Here is a 16,117-nt window from a genome sequence, read left to right on the forward strand (position 1 = left end):
ACTAGTCATCCTTGCATGCCAGGAGTGACCCGATGAATAGTTCTGTGTTCTCCACTGAGGTGCCATAGGAAATATTTGTTAATTTAAGATGTTCCCACAGCTGTCAATCTCGCAATTCTCTCTAATGCAAGGCTGGCTAGCACTGTTGTGAAGCAGGAATCTTAGCTAAAATACGCATGCTAGAAATTAATATTACTCAGGGAGCTTATGTTTTTGCTGCTTGGAGATATTATTTATTGTGTTACAGTAACTTCTAGGTCCCACAATCAGGGATCTGTACACACACAAAATGTAGAGGTGGTTATAATAGAGAAATACTGATCTGAACCTATAAATCAGAGTAACAGGTTGGCATAGCATTCACCCTTTGATGCTAAGATATGTGAGCCGTAGAGAGGTTACTGCAAGACAGATACTGTCATTAGGCTGCTAATTCAGACGTCGCCCAGGATGGTGGTAGCAAAAAATTGTTACAACTTTTTTAGTGGCCAAAGCAAAATGAGTTTGGAGTTCAGTCCAGTGTCTGGTGGATGTGTCGACATCACAAAATCTACAGCAGCAATTGGAACCCTTATTGATCCTCTCAGTCAAGAGTCCAAGCACTGACCGAATCATGGACATTGTACTCCCTTCTAATTCCCAGAGGGTGGTCACTCTACGTCAGGGTTGACACGCATTGGTGGGGCGAAGAATTGGCTTGCTGCTACCTGAACTGTTTCTCTTATGTGGAGAAATGGAAAATCAGTCTCTAGGACTGTCAACCCATTATCTTTCAAGATCATTTAATTCACTATCTGAAAAAGAATAGAACCCCTGAAGCCTGAACACGCTAAGTACAACATAGGAATTGCCACACTGCATCAGGCAAGTGGTCCCTCTAGTCCAGTATCTGAGTGTGGCCCACAGCAGGTCCTTCAGAGGAAAATGCTAGAATCCCTCTTAAAGTTAATAACAGAATAGGAGATTTTAGATGTATACAGTGCTGCTGTTGCCATGCTCAAAGCATGTGACCAGTCCAGTGAGTACAAAATTCATACTATTGAATTAAACCCTAAAATGTTCCCCAGTCTGCACAGATTGAGACTCTTCACCCATTTCCCTCTGCCTTAGAAAGAGATTTACATAAATAAATAGATTTTGCATTCCTTACACTGAGTAGTGTGAGTTACGTACATCTAAATGAGGAATACACAAGAATATTTTGTAAAGCAGCATTCACCAGTGTATTGTCTGTGTGATGGCCATGAACAAAGTTGTGCTGTCTGAGCCCTGGTCTACACTAGGAGTTGAGGTCGAATTTAGCAGCGTTAAGTCGATTTAACCCTGCACCCGTCCGCATGACGAAGCCCTTTTTTTCGACTTAAAGGGTTCTTAAAATCAATTTCCTTACTCCACCCCTGACAAGGGGATTAGCCCTGAAATCGGCCTTGCTGGGTCGAATTTGGGGTACTGTGGACGCAATTAGATGGTATTGGCCTCCGGGAGCTATCCCAGAGTGCTCCACTGTGACCGCTCTTGACAACACTCTCAACTCAGATACACTGGCCAGGTAGACAGAAAAAGGCCTGCGAACTTCTGAATTTCAGTTTCCTGTTTGGCCAGCGTGGCAAGCTGCAGGTGACCATGCAGAGCTCATCACCAGAGGTGACCATGCAGAGCTTATCAACAGAGGGGGCCATGATGGAGTCCCAGAATCGCAAAAGAGCTCCAGCATGGACCGAACGGGAGGTACGGGATCTGATCGCTGTTTGGGGAGAGGAATCCGTGCTATCAGAACTCCATTCCAGTTTTCGAAATGCCAAAACATTTGTCAAAATCTCCCAGGGCATGAAGGACAGAGGCCATAACAGGGACCCGAAGCAGTGCTGCGTGAAACTGAAGGAGCTGAGGCAAGCCTACCAGAAAACCAGAGAGGCGAACGGCCCCTCCGGGTCCAAGCCCCAAACATGCCACTTCTATGATGAGCTGCATGCTATTTTAGGGGGTTCAGCCACCACTACCCCAGCCGTGTTGTTTGACTCCTTCAGTGGAGATGGAGGCAACACAGAAGCAGGTTTTGGGGACGAGGAAGATGATGATGATGAAGTTGTAGATAGCTCACAGCAAGCAAGTGGAGAAACCAGTTTTCCAGACAGCCAGGAACTGTTTCTCACCCTGGACCTGGAGCCAGTACCCCCCCGAACCCATCCAAGGCTGCCTCCCGGACCCTCCAGGTGGAGAAGGGACTGCTGGTGAGTGTACCTTTTAAAATACTATACATGGTTTAAAAGCAAGCATGTTTAATGATTAATTTGCCCTGGCATTCATGGCTCTCCTGGATATACTCCCAAAGCCTTTGCAAAAGGTTTCTGGGCAGGGCAGCCTTATTCCATCCACCATGGTAGGACACTTTACCACTCCAGGCCAGTAGCACATACTGGGGAATCACTGTAGAACAAAGCATTGCAGTGTATGTTTGCTGGCGTTCAAACAACATCCGTTCTTTATCTCTCTGTGTTATCCTCAGGAGAGTGATATCATTCATGGTCAGCTGGTGGAAATAGGGTGCTTTTCTTAAGGGGACATTCAGAGGTGCCCGTTCCTGCTGGGCTGTTTGCCTGTGGCTGAACAGAAATGTTCCCCGCTGTTAGCCATGGGGAGGGAGGAGGCGCTAGCCACGCGCTGGGGGGAGGCAAAATGTGACCTTGGAACAAAAGCATATGTGCTATGTATGTAATGTTAACAGCAAGGTTTACCATGCAAGAGTGTACCCATTGTTCTATAAAATGTGTCTTTTTATATACCACTATCCCTTTTTTTTTCTCCACCAGCTGCATGTGTTTCAAGGATCACAGGATCTTCTCCTTCCCAGAGGCTAGTGAAGATTAGAAGGCGAAAAAAAATGCACTCGTGATGAAATGTTCTCTGAGCTCATGCTGTCCTCCCACACTGACAGAGCACAGACGAATGCGTGGAGGCAGACAATGTTGGAGTGCAGGAAAGCACAAAATGACCGGGAGGAGAGGTGGCGGGCTGAGGAGAGTAAGTGCCGGGCTGAAGAGAGGGCTGAAGCTGAAAGGTGGCGGCAGCATGATGAGAGGAGGCAGGATTCAATGCTGAGGCTGCTGGAAGATCAAACCAATATGGTTGAGCTGCGTATGGTGGAGCTGCAGGAAAGGCAGCAGGAGCACAGACCGCCGCTACAGCCCCTGTGTAACCAACCGCCCTCCTCCCCAAGTTCCATAGCCTCCTCACGCAGACGCCCAAGAACGCGGGGAGGGGGCCTCCGGCCCCCCAGCCACTCCACCCCAGAGGATTGCCCAAGCAACAGAAGGCTGGCATTCAATAAGTTTTAAAGTTTTAAACTTTTAAAGTGCTGTGTGGCCTTGTCCTTCCCTCCTCCACCACCCCTCCTGGGCTACCTTGGTAGTTATCCCCCTATTTGTGTGATGAATGAATAAAGAATGCATGAATGTGAAGCAACAATGACTTTATTGCCTCTGCAAGCGGTGATCAAAGGGAGGTGCGGAGGGTGGTTAGCTTACAGGGAAGTAGAGTGAACCAAGGGGCGGGGGGTTTCATCAAGGAGAAACAAACAGACCTTTCACACCGTAGCCTGGCCAGTCATGAAACTGGTTTTCAAAGCTTCTCTGATGCGCACCGCACCCTCCTGTACTCTTCTAACTGCCATGGTGTCTGGCTGTGTGTAACCAGCAGCCAGGCGATTTGCCTCAACCTCCCACCCCGCCATAAATGTCTCCCTCTTACTCTCACAGATATTGTGGAGCGCACAGTAAGCAGTAATAACAGTGGGAATATTGGTTTTGCTGAGGTCTAACCAAGTCAGTGAGCTGCAGCAGTGCGCTTTTAAACGTCCAAATGCACATTCTACCACCATTCTGCACTTGCTCAGCCTGTAGTTGAACAGCTCCTGAATACTGTCTAGGCTTCCTGTGTATGGCTTCATGAGCCATGGCGTTAAGGGGTAGGCTGGGTCCCCAAGGATAACTATAGGCATTTCAACATCCCCAGTGATTATTTTCTGGTCTGGGAATAAAGTCCCTTCCTGCAGCTTTTGAAACAGACCAGAGTTCCTGAAGATGTGAGCGTCATGTACCTTTCCCGGCCATCCCACATTGATGTTGGTGAAACGTCCCTTGTGATCCACCAGAGCTTGCAGCACTATTGAAAAGTACCCCTTGCGGTTTGTGTACTCGCCGGCTTGGTGCTCCGGTGCCAAGATAGGGATATGGGTTCCGTCTATGGACCCACCACAGTTAGGGAATCCCATTGCAGCAAAGCCATCCACTATGACGTGCACACTTCCCAGGGTCACTACCCTTGATATCGACAGATCTTTGATTGCGTGGGCTACTTGCATCACGGCCGCCCCTACAGTAGATTTGCCCACTCCAAATGGATTCCCGACTGACCGGTAGCTGTCTGGCGTTGCAAGCTTCCACAGGGCTATCGCCACTCGCTTCTCAACTGTGAGGGCCGCTCTCATCTTGGTATTCTTGCACCTCAGGGCAGGGGAAAGCAAGTCACAAAGTTCCATGAAAGTGCCCTTACGCATGCGAAAGTTTCGCAGCCACTGGGAATCGTCCCAGCCCTGCAACGCTATGCGGTCCCACCAGTCTGTGCTTGTTTCCCGGGCCCAGAATCAGTATTCCACCGCATGAGCTTGCCCCATTAGCACCATGATGCCCACCTTGCCAGGGCCCATGCTTTGAGAGAAGTCTGTGTCCATGTCCTCATCACTCTCGTCACCGCGTTGACGTTGCCTACTCGCCCGGTATCGCTTTGCCAGGTTCTGGCGCTGCATATACTGCTGGATAATGCGTGTGGTGTGTAATGTGCTCCTAATCGCCAAAGTGATCTGAGCGGGCTCCATGCTTGCCGTGGTATGGCGTCTGCACGGAAAAAAGGTGCAGAACAATTGTCTGCCATTGCCCTGACGGAGGGAGGGGCAACTGACGACGTGGCTTACAGGGTTGGCTTACAGGGAATAAAAATCAACAAAGGGGGTGGCTTTGCGAGAAACTGAATGGCCCCCTCAAGGATAGAACTCAAAACTGGGTTTAGCAGGCCGTTGATTTCTCAGAGGGAGGGAGGGAGGAGAAAATGAATACAAAACGAATCAGGTCTATTTCTTGTTTTAAGCCACTTCATCTATCTTTATACATCTTGCTGGCAGCAGACTGTGCAGTACGACTGCTTGCCATCGTCAACACCTGGGTGCTCGGCAGAAGACGGTGCAGTATGACTACTGGCCATCGTCTTCTGCTAGCTGCAGATTAAAAGACAGTGCACTGCCGGTAGGACTCAATCGCCATGAGACGAAACAAGGAAAATGACCTGGCTGAGTCACTCCCATGTTTGCCCAGGCGCCCAGTTAAAAGACCACCCAGGACTACGTCGACAACAGCTACCAGTCATACTGCACTGTCTGCTGCCAAAAGGCAATGAACTGCTGCTGTGTAGCAATGCAGTACCGCGTCTGCCAGCACCCAGGAGACATACGGTGACAGTGAGCTGAGTGGGCTCCATGCTTGCCGTGGTATGGCATCTGCACAGGTAACTCAAGAAAAAAGGTGCAGAACGATTGTCTGCCCTTGCTTTCACGGAGAGAGGGAGGGAACGGGGGCCTGATGATATGTACCCAGAACCACCCGCGACAATGTTTTAGCCCCATCAGGCACTGGGATTTCTACCCAGAATTCAAATAGGCGGTAGAGACTGCGGGAACTGTGGGATAACTACCCACAGTGCAACGCTCCAGAAGTCGACGGTTGCCTCGGTACTGTGAACACACTCCACCGACTACATGCACTTAGAGCATTTGTGTGGGGACACACACAATTGACTATATAAAAACGCTTTCTACAAAACCGACTTCTATAAATTCGACCTAATTTCGTGGTGTAGACATACCCTAAGATATAATGTTTGGGATAGGCTTGCTAGCCATAATCAGAGAATCCCCTTCACAACTTAGATGATCATGCTTGGTAGTTTCTTAGAGAGAAAGTATTGACCTCTATCTATATAGCGCTGTGTTTCTCAGTGTGTGTGGATGTCTGATGGAGATGGGAAGCCTCTCACTCCTGAGATGTTAGTAGCATCTAAAGTAGTTGCCACCTGATGTGTCTTTAACTTATTTGAAACTAGTCCGGTTCCACATTCCTTTGTGTCTAGATGCTATAGCATTACATCTGCCTAAGCTAGATCACAAATTCCACTATCACAGTTGGGTCCCTTGGTGGTCTTTGTGGCAGAGGCTTGAGCAATCCTCCCAAGCTCGCTTTTGATACATATTTCAGGGGGAGGAGGTGAGGTTTGAAGTGCCAATACCTATGAAATAGCTTGTGTGTTGATAAAAGACTTTGACGTCTAAGGCTATTTCAGTAACACTGTTTTCTCTTCAAGAGTGTCTTTCCATGTAATTAATCATGATAGTGAAATATTCTACTTCTCTGCCACTTCCACCGGCTGTCAACTCACTTTTCAGCACTGACCTGCATGTTCTTTAGCAGTTGAGTTTACATGGTTCATTCTCTTCAAGCCAAATCTTTCTTCCTGATCATTCAGTACAAGATGCCTTTTCCAGCTTTATTCATTATGCAGCACTGGGTATTATGGAAGCAAATTTTGAGAGTGTTTTTCAAGTAGATACAGCAGCCACTTTAATACATAGCTGACTTATGAAAAGTACTTTTTCCACTGATCTTGTGGGCCATAGCACAGATCAGTTGAATAAGGGTCTCTTCTCCAGTGTTGATCAGCACTTTAACCATGTTGGAAGACAATGGCTGTAAATGGGATTCCCCTAGCATATGATAGTGGTTGCTGGGTGGACAGGAACTAAGTGGTTCAGTGGTGTTAGCTCTACCTAACTTTCTGCTTCCTGTAAGTAGAGACAGAAGGGATAAAATCAGTGACAAAAATGAGTTTTATGGCGATAACTGAAAGAGGAGCTCATTTAATATGATGAATAGTAAAACTTGAAAACTTACTATTTATTATTTGGATTACAATGAATTAATCTTGGAGTGTCTTAACTCCTGTGTTAAAGGCTGAATTCAATATTTAACTGTAGTCTGTGGGCCTGGGGTATGAATCTAGGACAATACTCTGGATCTACAGACATCAATAGGAGGTTTGTACATTGTTGTTAAAGTCCCTGTATCTCACTTGGCTCATTAATTGTGCTAATCTTTGGGACCACTTCTGGTTTTTGCTCTTCTTCTTTTCTGAGTGCTTAGCTGACTGTAGTTCTAGAGTCAGTGCCTCAATAAGATGAATAGGTCGGAGGACGGGAGGAGTTCACAGCTTTCAGACATCCTCTTTGTCTGTTTGCATACTCAGGCCCGGTCTGCACTACAGAGTTAGGTTGATGTAAGCTGCCTTTCATTGACCTACGCCAACTTAATAGCTCGACCTCCATGAGTGGCGTAGAGTCAAGGTTGATGTAGTTAGGTTGACGCGGTGTCACTGTAGGCACTGCGTTGCTTTCGTTGACTGTTACTGGCTTTCAGGAGCTGTCCCAAGCTGACAGCTCAATCATTACAGGCGCTCCTGGGGAGGACATGCACCTCCAACACAAGGAGCAAAGTGTAGACACGTACAAAACAATGTAATTACTGTGGCGGCTGTATGCTGACGTAAGTTAGGTCAGCTTAATTTTGTAGTGTAGACATGGCCTCAGGCTGACAACACTACATCAGTTTTTACATTTGGCTCATGTTTGAAAAAATAATTTCACAACCATAGTGTCTAGAAACTTTAATTTTAAAATGAAAGACTCTGAATGTGTCATTAGGGCCACATAAATAAGCTGGGTATTTGACACCTCTACTTGTCTAATGGAAAAGTGCATGATTAACAAACAGCAGTATTCAAATGATCATTGCCGAGAGAAACCTGTAAGATAACTTTAACATTGTACCAGGCTTGCAACACTTCTCTTCCAACTTGTTTTCTCATCTGAGAATCACTGCCGCTGCAATTCAGGTTGCTCAATAGACCATGGTGCTGTTTCAGCAGCAGGTGGCAGCTTGTTTTAGATGCGATTAGACAAAGAAGTGCTGATTTGACTCGATCTGTCAAATCTCTGATTATTCTAAGCTGGGTTTGGGGAAGTCTGTCACTCCTCATGATCATCTCTCTGACCACAAGGTTTCTGGGGCAGAAGTTGAGCTGTGTGTCTGGCACAAGCGCACCCTGCTAGGGTACAAGGTGCCCATTGAGGGCTCATGCCCTTTCATTTCTGCGCCAACATACAGAGTTTGTCTGGGTTGCTAAAATCAGGGGCTTGAAACGCCATTCCTTATTCCAGTCTTTCTCAAACTCTTCCAGATTGTGGATCCCTCCTTAAGTTAGATACTATTTTGTGCGCACCTCTCCTCCCAGCCCCCATTCCACTACAGTAACTCCTCGCTTAAAGTTGTAGTTATGGTCTTGAAAAATGTGACTTTAAGCAAAACGATGTTAAGCAAATCCAATTTCCCCATAAGAATTAATGTAAATGGAACACACAGTGGTATTGTACTTTAAACTCAGAGGAGCCAGGTAGATTTTTTGGACTCCAATTTCTTACATTCCTTTATCTGCTGTGGATTGCCTCCAGCCTGGTATACATGCAATTTTCCTGGATGGCCAGTGAAAAGGAATGCTGTTGATTAGTTTGAACTATGCAGAGAACTATTCCCTACTCACAACCTTTACTGCAAGACCCAAAGAGGATCTAATGTAAATAGGGGGGGTTAGGTTCCATTTAAATTTCTTGTTCATGCCATTTTCCCTCTGTTTTAAAGCTATCAGTTGGCCCTAGTAATTCCAATAAGGCATTTTTTCTTCTGTTGCTCTAGATGCTTATTGATATCTTTGCAGTCAGTTGTGTTTTATGAGAGATTTTTTTTTTACATCTAACTACTGTTACCCTGTATCGAACATGAGGGGATATTTTTATACATAGTGATTGGCTGAATGGTGACATGTGACAATACCCTAAATTGGAATGTTTGATTATCTTCCTCCTATCTGAGGGCTTGTCTACATTACCGCTTAAATCGATGTAACTTACGTTGCTCAGGGGTGTGAAAAGGCCACCCCACTGAGCGGTGTAAGTTACATCAACTTAAAGCGGTGTCCACACTGTGCTGTGTTGGTGGGAGTTGCTCTCCTGCCAACATAGCTTTTGCCTCTCGTTGAGGTGGAGTAATTATGCTGACAGGAGAGCGCTCTCCCATCAGCATAGTGCATCTTTACCAGACATGCTACAGCTGTCCCGGTGTAGCGCGATAGCATAGACTTGCCCTAAGCTTATGCTGTTTTTGACTCTCTAATTTACACTAGAGTTGACTGCTTTGTCTTTTTGCCCTTTCGCTTTTCCCTCAGAATGTAATAGCCCCAGAAATCATAGCAAAAAAAAGGTCCAGTGTCACGTTAGGTAGCTGTGGTCCTGTTAACAAAGGCTTTTAAAGATGTTTAACCAAAAAAAAAAAAAAAGACGAGATCTTTGCACCAAGGGGTTTACTGATGGCTTCTCAGTTATGCAGCCTCCTGTTGTCATGAAAACAATAGATGTCTTTTTATTACACCTACTGTGTTTTTCTATGAAGAAGGCTCCATTATGTGCTGGAACTAATTAATATTTTAAGCATGTGGGTGTGTAGTGGAGAATGATTTTTCATTAGTCTACTACACATCATTGTAAAGGAACATTGCATAATATCCTTTGTCAGAAGTGGAATAAACTGCGTGGGTGATTCTGCCTGTAAAGGGTTCCACTGAATCCCTGTAAACCGTGTCTTTCTCCAGGAAACTTCAAGACGCCTGCTAATATGGATTGTAAAATATTTCTAAAATAGTTTTATCCTTCTGTAAACTCTTACCAGACTCCTTGGCCTTTATTACTAAGATTTTTGCTCAGGAAATTGAAGGGTTAAAAGAGCTAATTGGAGCATGCAAGTGATATACAAGACGCTCTCAAACAGCTCTATGAATCCTGACCAGTAGTGCCCTGTTTTGTCTCTTCCTGGGGCTCCTATCAACAGCACTTTAGTCCTTGGCATTTCAGTTGTGCTTGAAGACCAACTTAAATGTTAGTCTGTAAAAGTGAAAGGTGAATGTACTAATCTGTATGAACTCATAAGAGTGTCTGTGTTTTTGTGACCTCACAGGTGTTCTCATGGCACAGATTAGGTCATTGCAAATGGAAGCTACTGACTTAAAGTATGGATGAAATCTTAAAAGATCCTTGTGTCATGCTGTCTGGAGTGGCTCACAACTGAGTGCCTTCCTTAGGGCAGACTGTCAAAAACAGGGCAGACACTCTGAACTGGTGGTGTGCTCTATAATTAGATTTCACCAAACTAGTAACACATGTGAACTTCTGGATCACGAAAACAGTCTTATCATGGGTTCACAGACAGAGTCCTCTTAGACTCGCCAGTCCATCTTGCCACCCAGACAAACTGGCGTAATGATAAGTGATCACTTAAACCAAATGTTCCGATTGCTTCCAGTCACTTACCCCAAATCAGTTGGTGCTCTTGATCTTACATCAAAGAAAACACCTTTAGCCAATCCTGTAATAAACTCTCTAAAGGTTTATTAGGAAAAAGAAATGAGTTATTTACAGGTTAAAGCAAGTAAACACACACGTGAGTTATCGCCTAAATCCTAAGAGTGACAGAGTTGTAGTGATCTGGCAATTTAAAGTGTGTCTCAGGGCGGGCTCAAGATCTCTGGCTTTAGTTTGTCTCTAGCATTGTCAGAGTTCAAACAGTCAGCAAGATGGAAAATTTTCCTCTGACTTTGTTTTATTTCCTTCATTCAGCTTCCAAGTCCACAGGACAAGCTTCCTTGCTCATAGCACTTCCATGGTGCAACAGGGCCAGTAACCAATTCTCTATATTGGGATGTTCCTTGATGGCCCATCTGATTTTGATAGTCCTTCTGGGTGGGTGCGGGAGACGATTCCAGTGCCTGGGTTCACAGCTTCAAAGCAAACATTTTCAAAGTTATAAAGCAAAACTGACATATTTTCTTATAGCCCGGAATACACACATTACATGAGATTAATGCATGCAAGCATTTCGTAGTCTAAACACTGGATGCATTCTTACAAGACTGATACCTATTTTGAGCAAAACAAACGTACAGGTGAACTGGCCAGTCTCCAGCTATGAGTTTGTTCATTCTTAGCTAATGCCTGCAGCCTGGGCAAGAGCTGGCATCTGGCCTGCCTACGTCCCACCGTGTTTTAGGCAAATATCGCTTAGTAACATGGAACAAAGGACAGCAGATATTGAAAATGACACATCAGTGATAGAGTTTTAAAGTAGAATGCTTCAGTTTGCCTTGTGAGAGCAATTGCTCTGTAAAACCCTGTTTTGGGGTGCTGCTATGCAAAACACCAAATCTTTAGATTTAGCCACTTCTTACTTTCTTTGGAAACAACTGTTTTAACTTCAACTGAGCTGCCCATCTAATTCCTTTTTTCTTTGGATGCGTTCAGTCCAGGGAATGATCTGTCCAATGAATGTCTAGAATGTATTGGTTTGTTTAAATTTACAACAAAAAGTAAATGCCTTTCCTCTTTGTCTGCTTTTAAACTGGGCTCAGTAAGATGCCCCGATAAAGGCGGGGGCATAATGGTCAATTCAAAAAATTGCACTGTTATGTGAAAGATGACCTACAAAATCAAAGCAGAACCTGAACGGCCCCAATAACATGTACTGAATGCTCACGCTAACTGTGGCGCCTTGACATGGCTTTACTAAACCCTAAACTGGGGGGGCAATAATCACTTTACTGTTGCTGCACGTACTAAACGTGTAGTAGTTCAAAGAACACTTGCTCATGCTGTCGTACCACAGGGACTGCTGGCATTGGAGAGTCAGAGCCGTCATGCTGGGTGATGTTTTTAGTGAGACCATGTATTACCAAAACCCCGTGGAACTGATGCTTTTTCGTGCTTTCCACCACTTCTGACTCTTGATCGACTTTTAATACATTTTACACCTTCAAACTATTGTAGAAGCACTTATCTTCCATGGTCCTGGGAGGTGGGTGATAATCAACTCAGTCATATAGGTGCGGGAAACTGAGGCGCTGTGGTACAGTGATTTGGCCAAAGTCAGCTGTGGACAGGTTGAGAATAGGGCCCAGCTGATCCCGCATCCCAATAGTGCATTCAGACCACGAGATAACGTTGTCTCCCCTGAAAGCTGGCTCAGTTGCTGTCTCATTTCCACTCTTCCTGCTCGTCGTTGTGCGCTGAGTAATTCCACAGCCTGACGCTTGTGGCGGGATTTGTTCACCCACATGGAAGTGATTATGCAAAAACAAAATCTCTTCCAACAGTTAGACACAGAGAGCGGTAATTCACCATGATGGTATAGGAAATTCCATTAAAGAACATTTGCATAGTAGGAGTCTGTTACACTTCATTAACTTCCTGAGGTGCAGAGGCTCTTTATCTGAAAATTTCCTTCCTCTCTGTGGGCTTGACTCGCCAAGCACCCTCTATGTTGGTGTATTTGTGTGTGTTCAATGGGTTCTCTCAGGTAGGCTCAGTGCAAGATTTTGGTTCACTTTTAAGCAAAAGTGGCTTTATAAAACCCTTAGCAGGAACCCTTCTACTCTCCTTAGCGTCCATGGAAACAAATCTTTGGAGTTTAAATAAGCCTGAGGAACTAGCCTGGGACTCTGGAGATTCACGTTTGGTTAGGTGCTTTGCCACAGACTTCTTGTCTGACCTTGAGCAAGTCACTTATCACCCTGTGCCTGAGTCCCATTGCAGGACATCTGTGTTGAAGTTTGTGAGGCACATGGGTACTACGGTGCTGTAGAAGTGTGTAGAAATCTTCCTCAAGCAGTTTTTCCTCTTTCTCCACACTCAGCCTCCTTTGAACTCCTGTCTAGTGACTTGGTGTATTTTGTTCAGACTAAGCTGTAAAGGGCAGGAAATGTGTATAAATAATAATACCGTAGAGTTAGAAAGTGACGTATAGCATGCATATTACTTACATGATTTATAGACAGAACAATAATAGCAGGGAAGTACCTTTACACTATTGAGTTGGCCTTCCTAATTGTTAATTGTGGTGTTACTATCTAGAACAGGGATGAGCAAACTTTTTGGCTGGAGGGCCACATTGGGGTTGCAAAACTGTATGGAGAGCTCTGTAGGGAAGGCTGTGCCTCCCCAAACAGCCTGGCCCCCATCCCCATCCGACCCCTCCCACTTCCTGCCCCCTGAGTGCCCCCCTCAAAACCTCCCACCCATCCAAAACCCCCTGCTCCTTGTCCCCTGACTGCCCCCTCCCAGGACCCCCCCGCCCCTATCCAACCCCCTCTGCTCCCTGTCCCCTGACTACCCCGACCCCTATCCACACCCCCACCCCCTGAGAGGCCCCCCGGGACTCCCATACTTATCCAACCGCCCCCTGGGATCCCTCACCCCGGCTCCAGTCCCCTTCCCATGTCCCTCAGAGCAGCATGTCTGCCAGCCGGCCGGAGCCAGATGCACCGCCCAGCCGGAGCCAGACACGCTGCGCACTGCCCTGCAGGAGCATGCAGCCCCGCTGTCCAGAGCACTGCCCATGTGGCTGCGGGGGAGGGGCCCGGGGTAGCCTCACCAGAAGGGAGCTCAAGGGCCGGGTAGGACGGTCCCGTGGGCCGTAGTTTGCCCACCTCTGATCTAGAGGCCCACTTCATTATTTGCAGTTTAAATAAGGTTATATTTGTAGGTGAGAGATGGAAAATGTGTTTTACATATGGATAGGATTTATTCTGTTTGTGTGGAAATATAAATTAGGTTTGTTACAAAGGATAAACATCTCTATAATTGTTGATGACAAAAGTCTAAAGTGAAACTTTATTGTACAAGTTGAGATGCAGTAAGAAACTTAGTGGCAAAAATAGACTTTTAAAACCTCTAGCAATCTGTTAATAACATAGCCAAGGGTATTTGTTTTGTAAAGAGAAATAAGCATAGATTACAAATAATTATGTATGTTGTGTGACTCTTCCCAGTTTGACTGCATTTATAATGCGCTCATCACTGGTGTCTTAAGTGCTGAGTTTGATGGCTCTTCTTTGGAGCTAGTCATCCAGCTGTCTGCGATGCGAAGTTGTGTAGACATGGTGTAACTACACAACCATTTTGCTAATGCACATGCCAAAGCGTAAAATGTGGTTAAGGGCTGTACAGAGAACGTAAATATGAGCAGATCTATTAGGGGTGGGGAAGTGAGTTTATGTGGGAATGAAGTTAAATGAACAGATGAGGCATTGGGGTATAATGACCATGCTGAAGGAAAAGGCAGAGGCTGAAATCACAGAATGTAAACCCTAAAATAAAGATGTGGATTTACGTTGACCAGCAGCTAGTAATTGGTGGCTGAGGGAAGAGAAAACTAATGACTGATTAGCCCAGCTTTGAATTCTGTGGAATGACTGGAATGCATGATTCATGTCAGGTCTAAATGACCTGGCTGTTTTCCTGGCATAGGGTGCCCCGACAGTAGATGGGTGATATGAAAAATTATGATTATAACAGTTTCCCCAGGCAGCTTGGTATTTCCTGTACAGAAGCAGGTGGGGGAGGCAGATCTGGGACGAGAGAAGTTGCGCATTCTTGAACGAGTGACTTATTGTAGGTAAACTGACTCTATCGACCTTGGTTGTTGATCATTAACAATCCAGAGATGACCCCGCTGTTAATCTACAACAGGGTCCAGCAGATGCCAAACAGCAGATAGTCACATTGGCTGGTAAAGGAGAATGAAAATGTTCCAAACGTTAGACTGGAGCAGGAGGGAGGTGGGCTTTGGTGTCTACAGTTAGAAACTTATTTCCACATGTAGCATCTAAATAGAAGTGATTTGATTTTTTTTTTCCAGAGATGGTGAATACGTGCAGCTCTCAATGACTTTCGCTGCAGCTGTAGGTCAGCGCCTCTAAAAATAAGGCCACTAATTTAAGTGCCTTACTCTAGAGGTCAAATCAGAGAGTTTTTGCACAGCCTTTTCAACCCCTGGTTACCCCTAAAGGTGTCAACGCACTAAAGTGGATCATCTAGACCAAGGGTCTCAAACACGTGGGCTACATGCAGCCCGCAGGGTTATTTCAGGGAAGGGGTTGGAATTGGGGCAGGGAAGGCGTGCGAAGAGGCAGGGCATGGGCGGGGCCTCACAGAAGGGGTGGAGTGGGGGCGGGACAGCGGGGGGGTAGTCAGTGGTGCGGCCCTCAGGCCAATGTACTAATCCTGATGTGGCCCTTGTGGTCATTTGAGTTTGAGACCCCGATCTAGACCAATAGTTATGCTCACTGTCCTTGTTCCCCTTCTGTCTGTTTATAGGTAGGGGACCACAAATTCAGCGCCCACCGGATCGTACTAGCAGCCTCCATCCCTTACTTTCATGCTATGTTTACAAATGACATGATGGAATGCAAACAGGATGAGATTGTCATGCAAGGAATGGATCCAAGGTAACTCCCTGGGGCAGCCAAGGGACCACAGCCAATACAGCTTGTCGATGATGTTTTTGCCGATCTCTGCACACAAATGCAAATGTATAGGTTTAGAAACGTGCCTTTAAGGGTTAAGATAAATCACATTTTTAAATAAATGTATGTTGCTACTAGCATCTTCGATTGTTATTAAGTTGAAATAATCTAATAGAGCTGAACGCAAGTGACCCTTTTTCTGCTCTTCTCCACCCTGTTTAGTGCACTAGAGGCTCTGATCAACTTTGCTTACAACGGACACCTAGCAATTGATCAGCAGAATGTTCAGTCTTTGCTGATGGGGGCAAGTTTCCTTCAGCTGCAAAATATCAAAGATGCCTGCTGTACCTTTCTCAGAGAGAGGTAAGGGTCCCCTTGGTCCTGTGCCTTTGACTGCTCCCTCAGAACGTGGGGTCATGGGTTCTGGTCTTGCTGTGGAACAGGGTGGTGGAATTGTGCTGTTAGAGCACAAGATGCTAAACTGTGGTCCTTCCTTCCAGTTGCTTGTGGTGGGTTCAGGAAAAAGTTAAATATCCTTTGGCCCTTTACAAGAAGGGTGGAGGAGGACTGTGTATCCTCATTCCATGTCCAGCTGTGGGCGGTGAGGCAGGCCCAG

General features: G+C 45.8%; 1 protein-coding gene across 2 annotated transcripts in view; it reads left to right on the forward strand.

Moving 5' to 3' along the window:
* KLHL18 (kelch like family member 18) overlaps positions 1-16,117 on the forward strand; it is a 36,863-nt gene that overhangs the window by 1,760 nt on the left and 18,986 nt on the right. For both annotated transcript variants that reach the window (XM_077808491.1, XM_077808493.1), the window contains exons 2-3: positions 15,353-15,483; positions 15,724-15,864. In XM_077808491.1, coding sequence (XP_077664617.1) covers positions 15,353-15,483; positions 15,724-15,864 — 272 coding nt within the window. The remainder of the gene's footprint in view (positions 1-15,352; positions 15,484-15,723; positions 15,865-16,117) is intronic.

This window comes from Eretmochelys imbricata, chromosome 2 (assembly GCF_965152235.1).
Source record: "Eretmochelys imbricata isolate rEreImb1 chromosome 2, rEreImb1.hap1, whole genome shotgun sequence".
NCBI lineage: Eukaryota > Metazoa > Chordata > Testudines > Cheloniidae > Eretmochelys > Eretmochelys imbricata.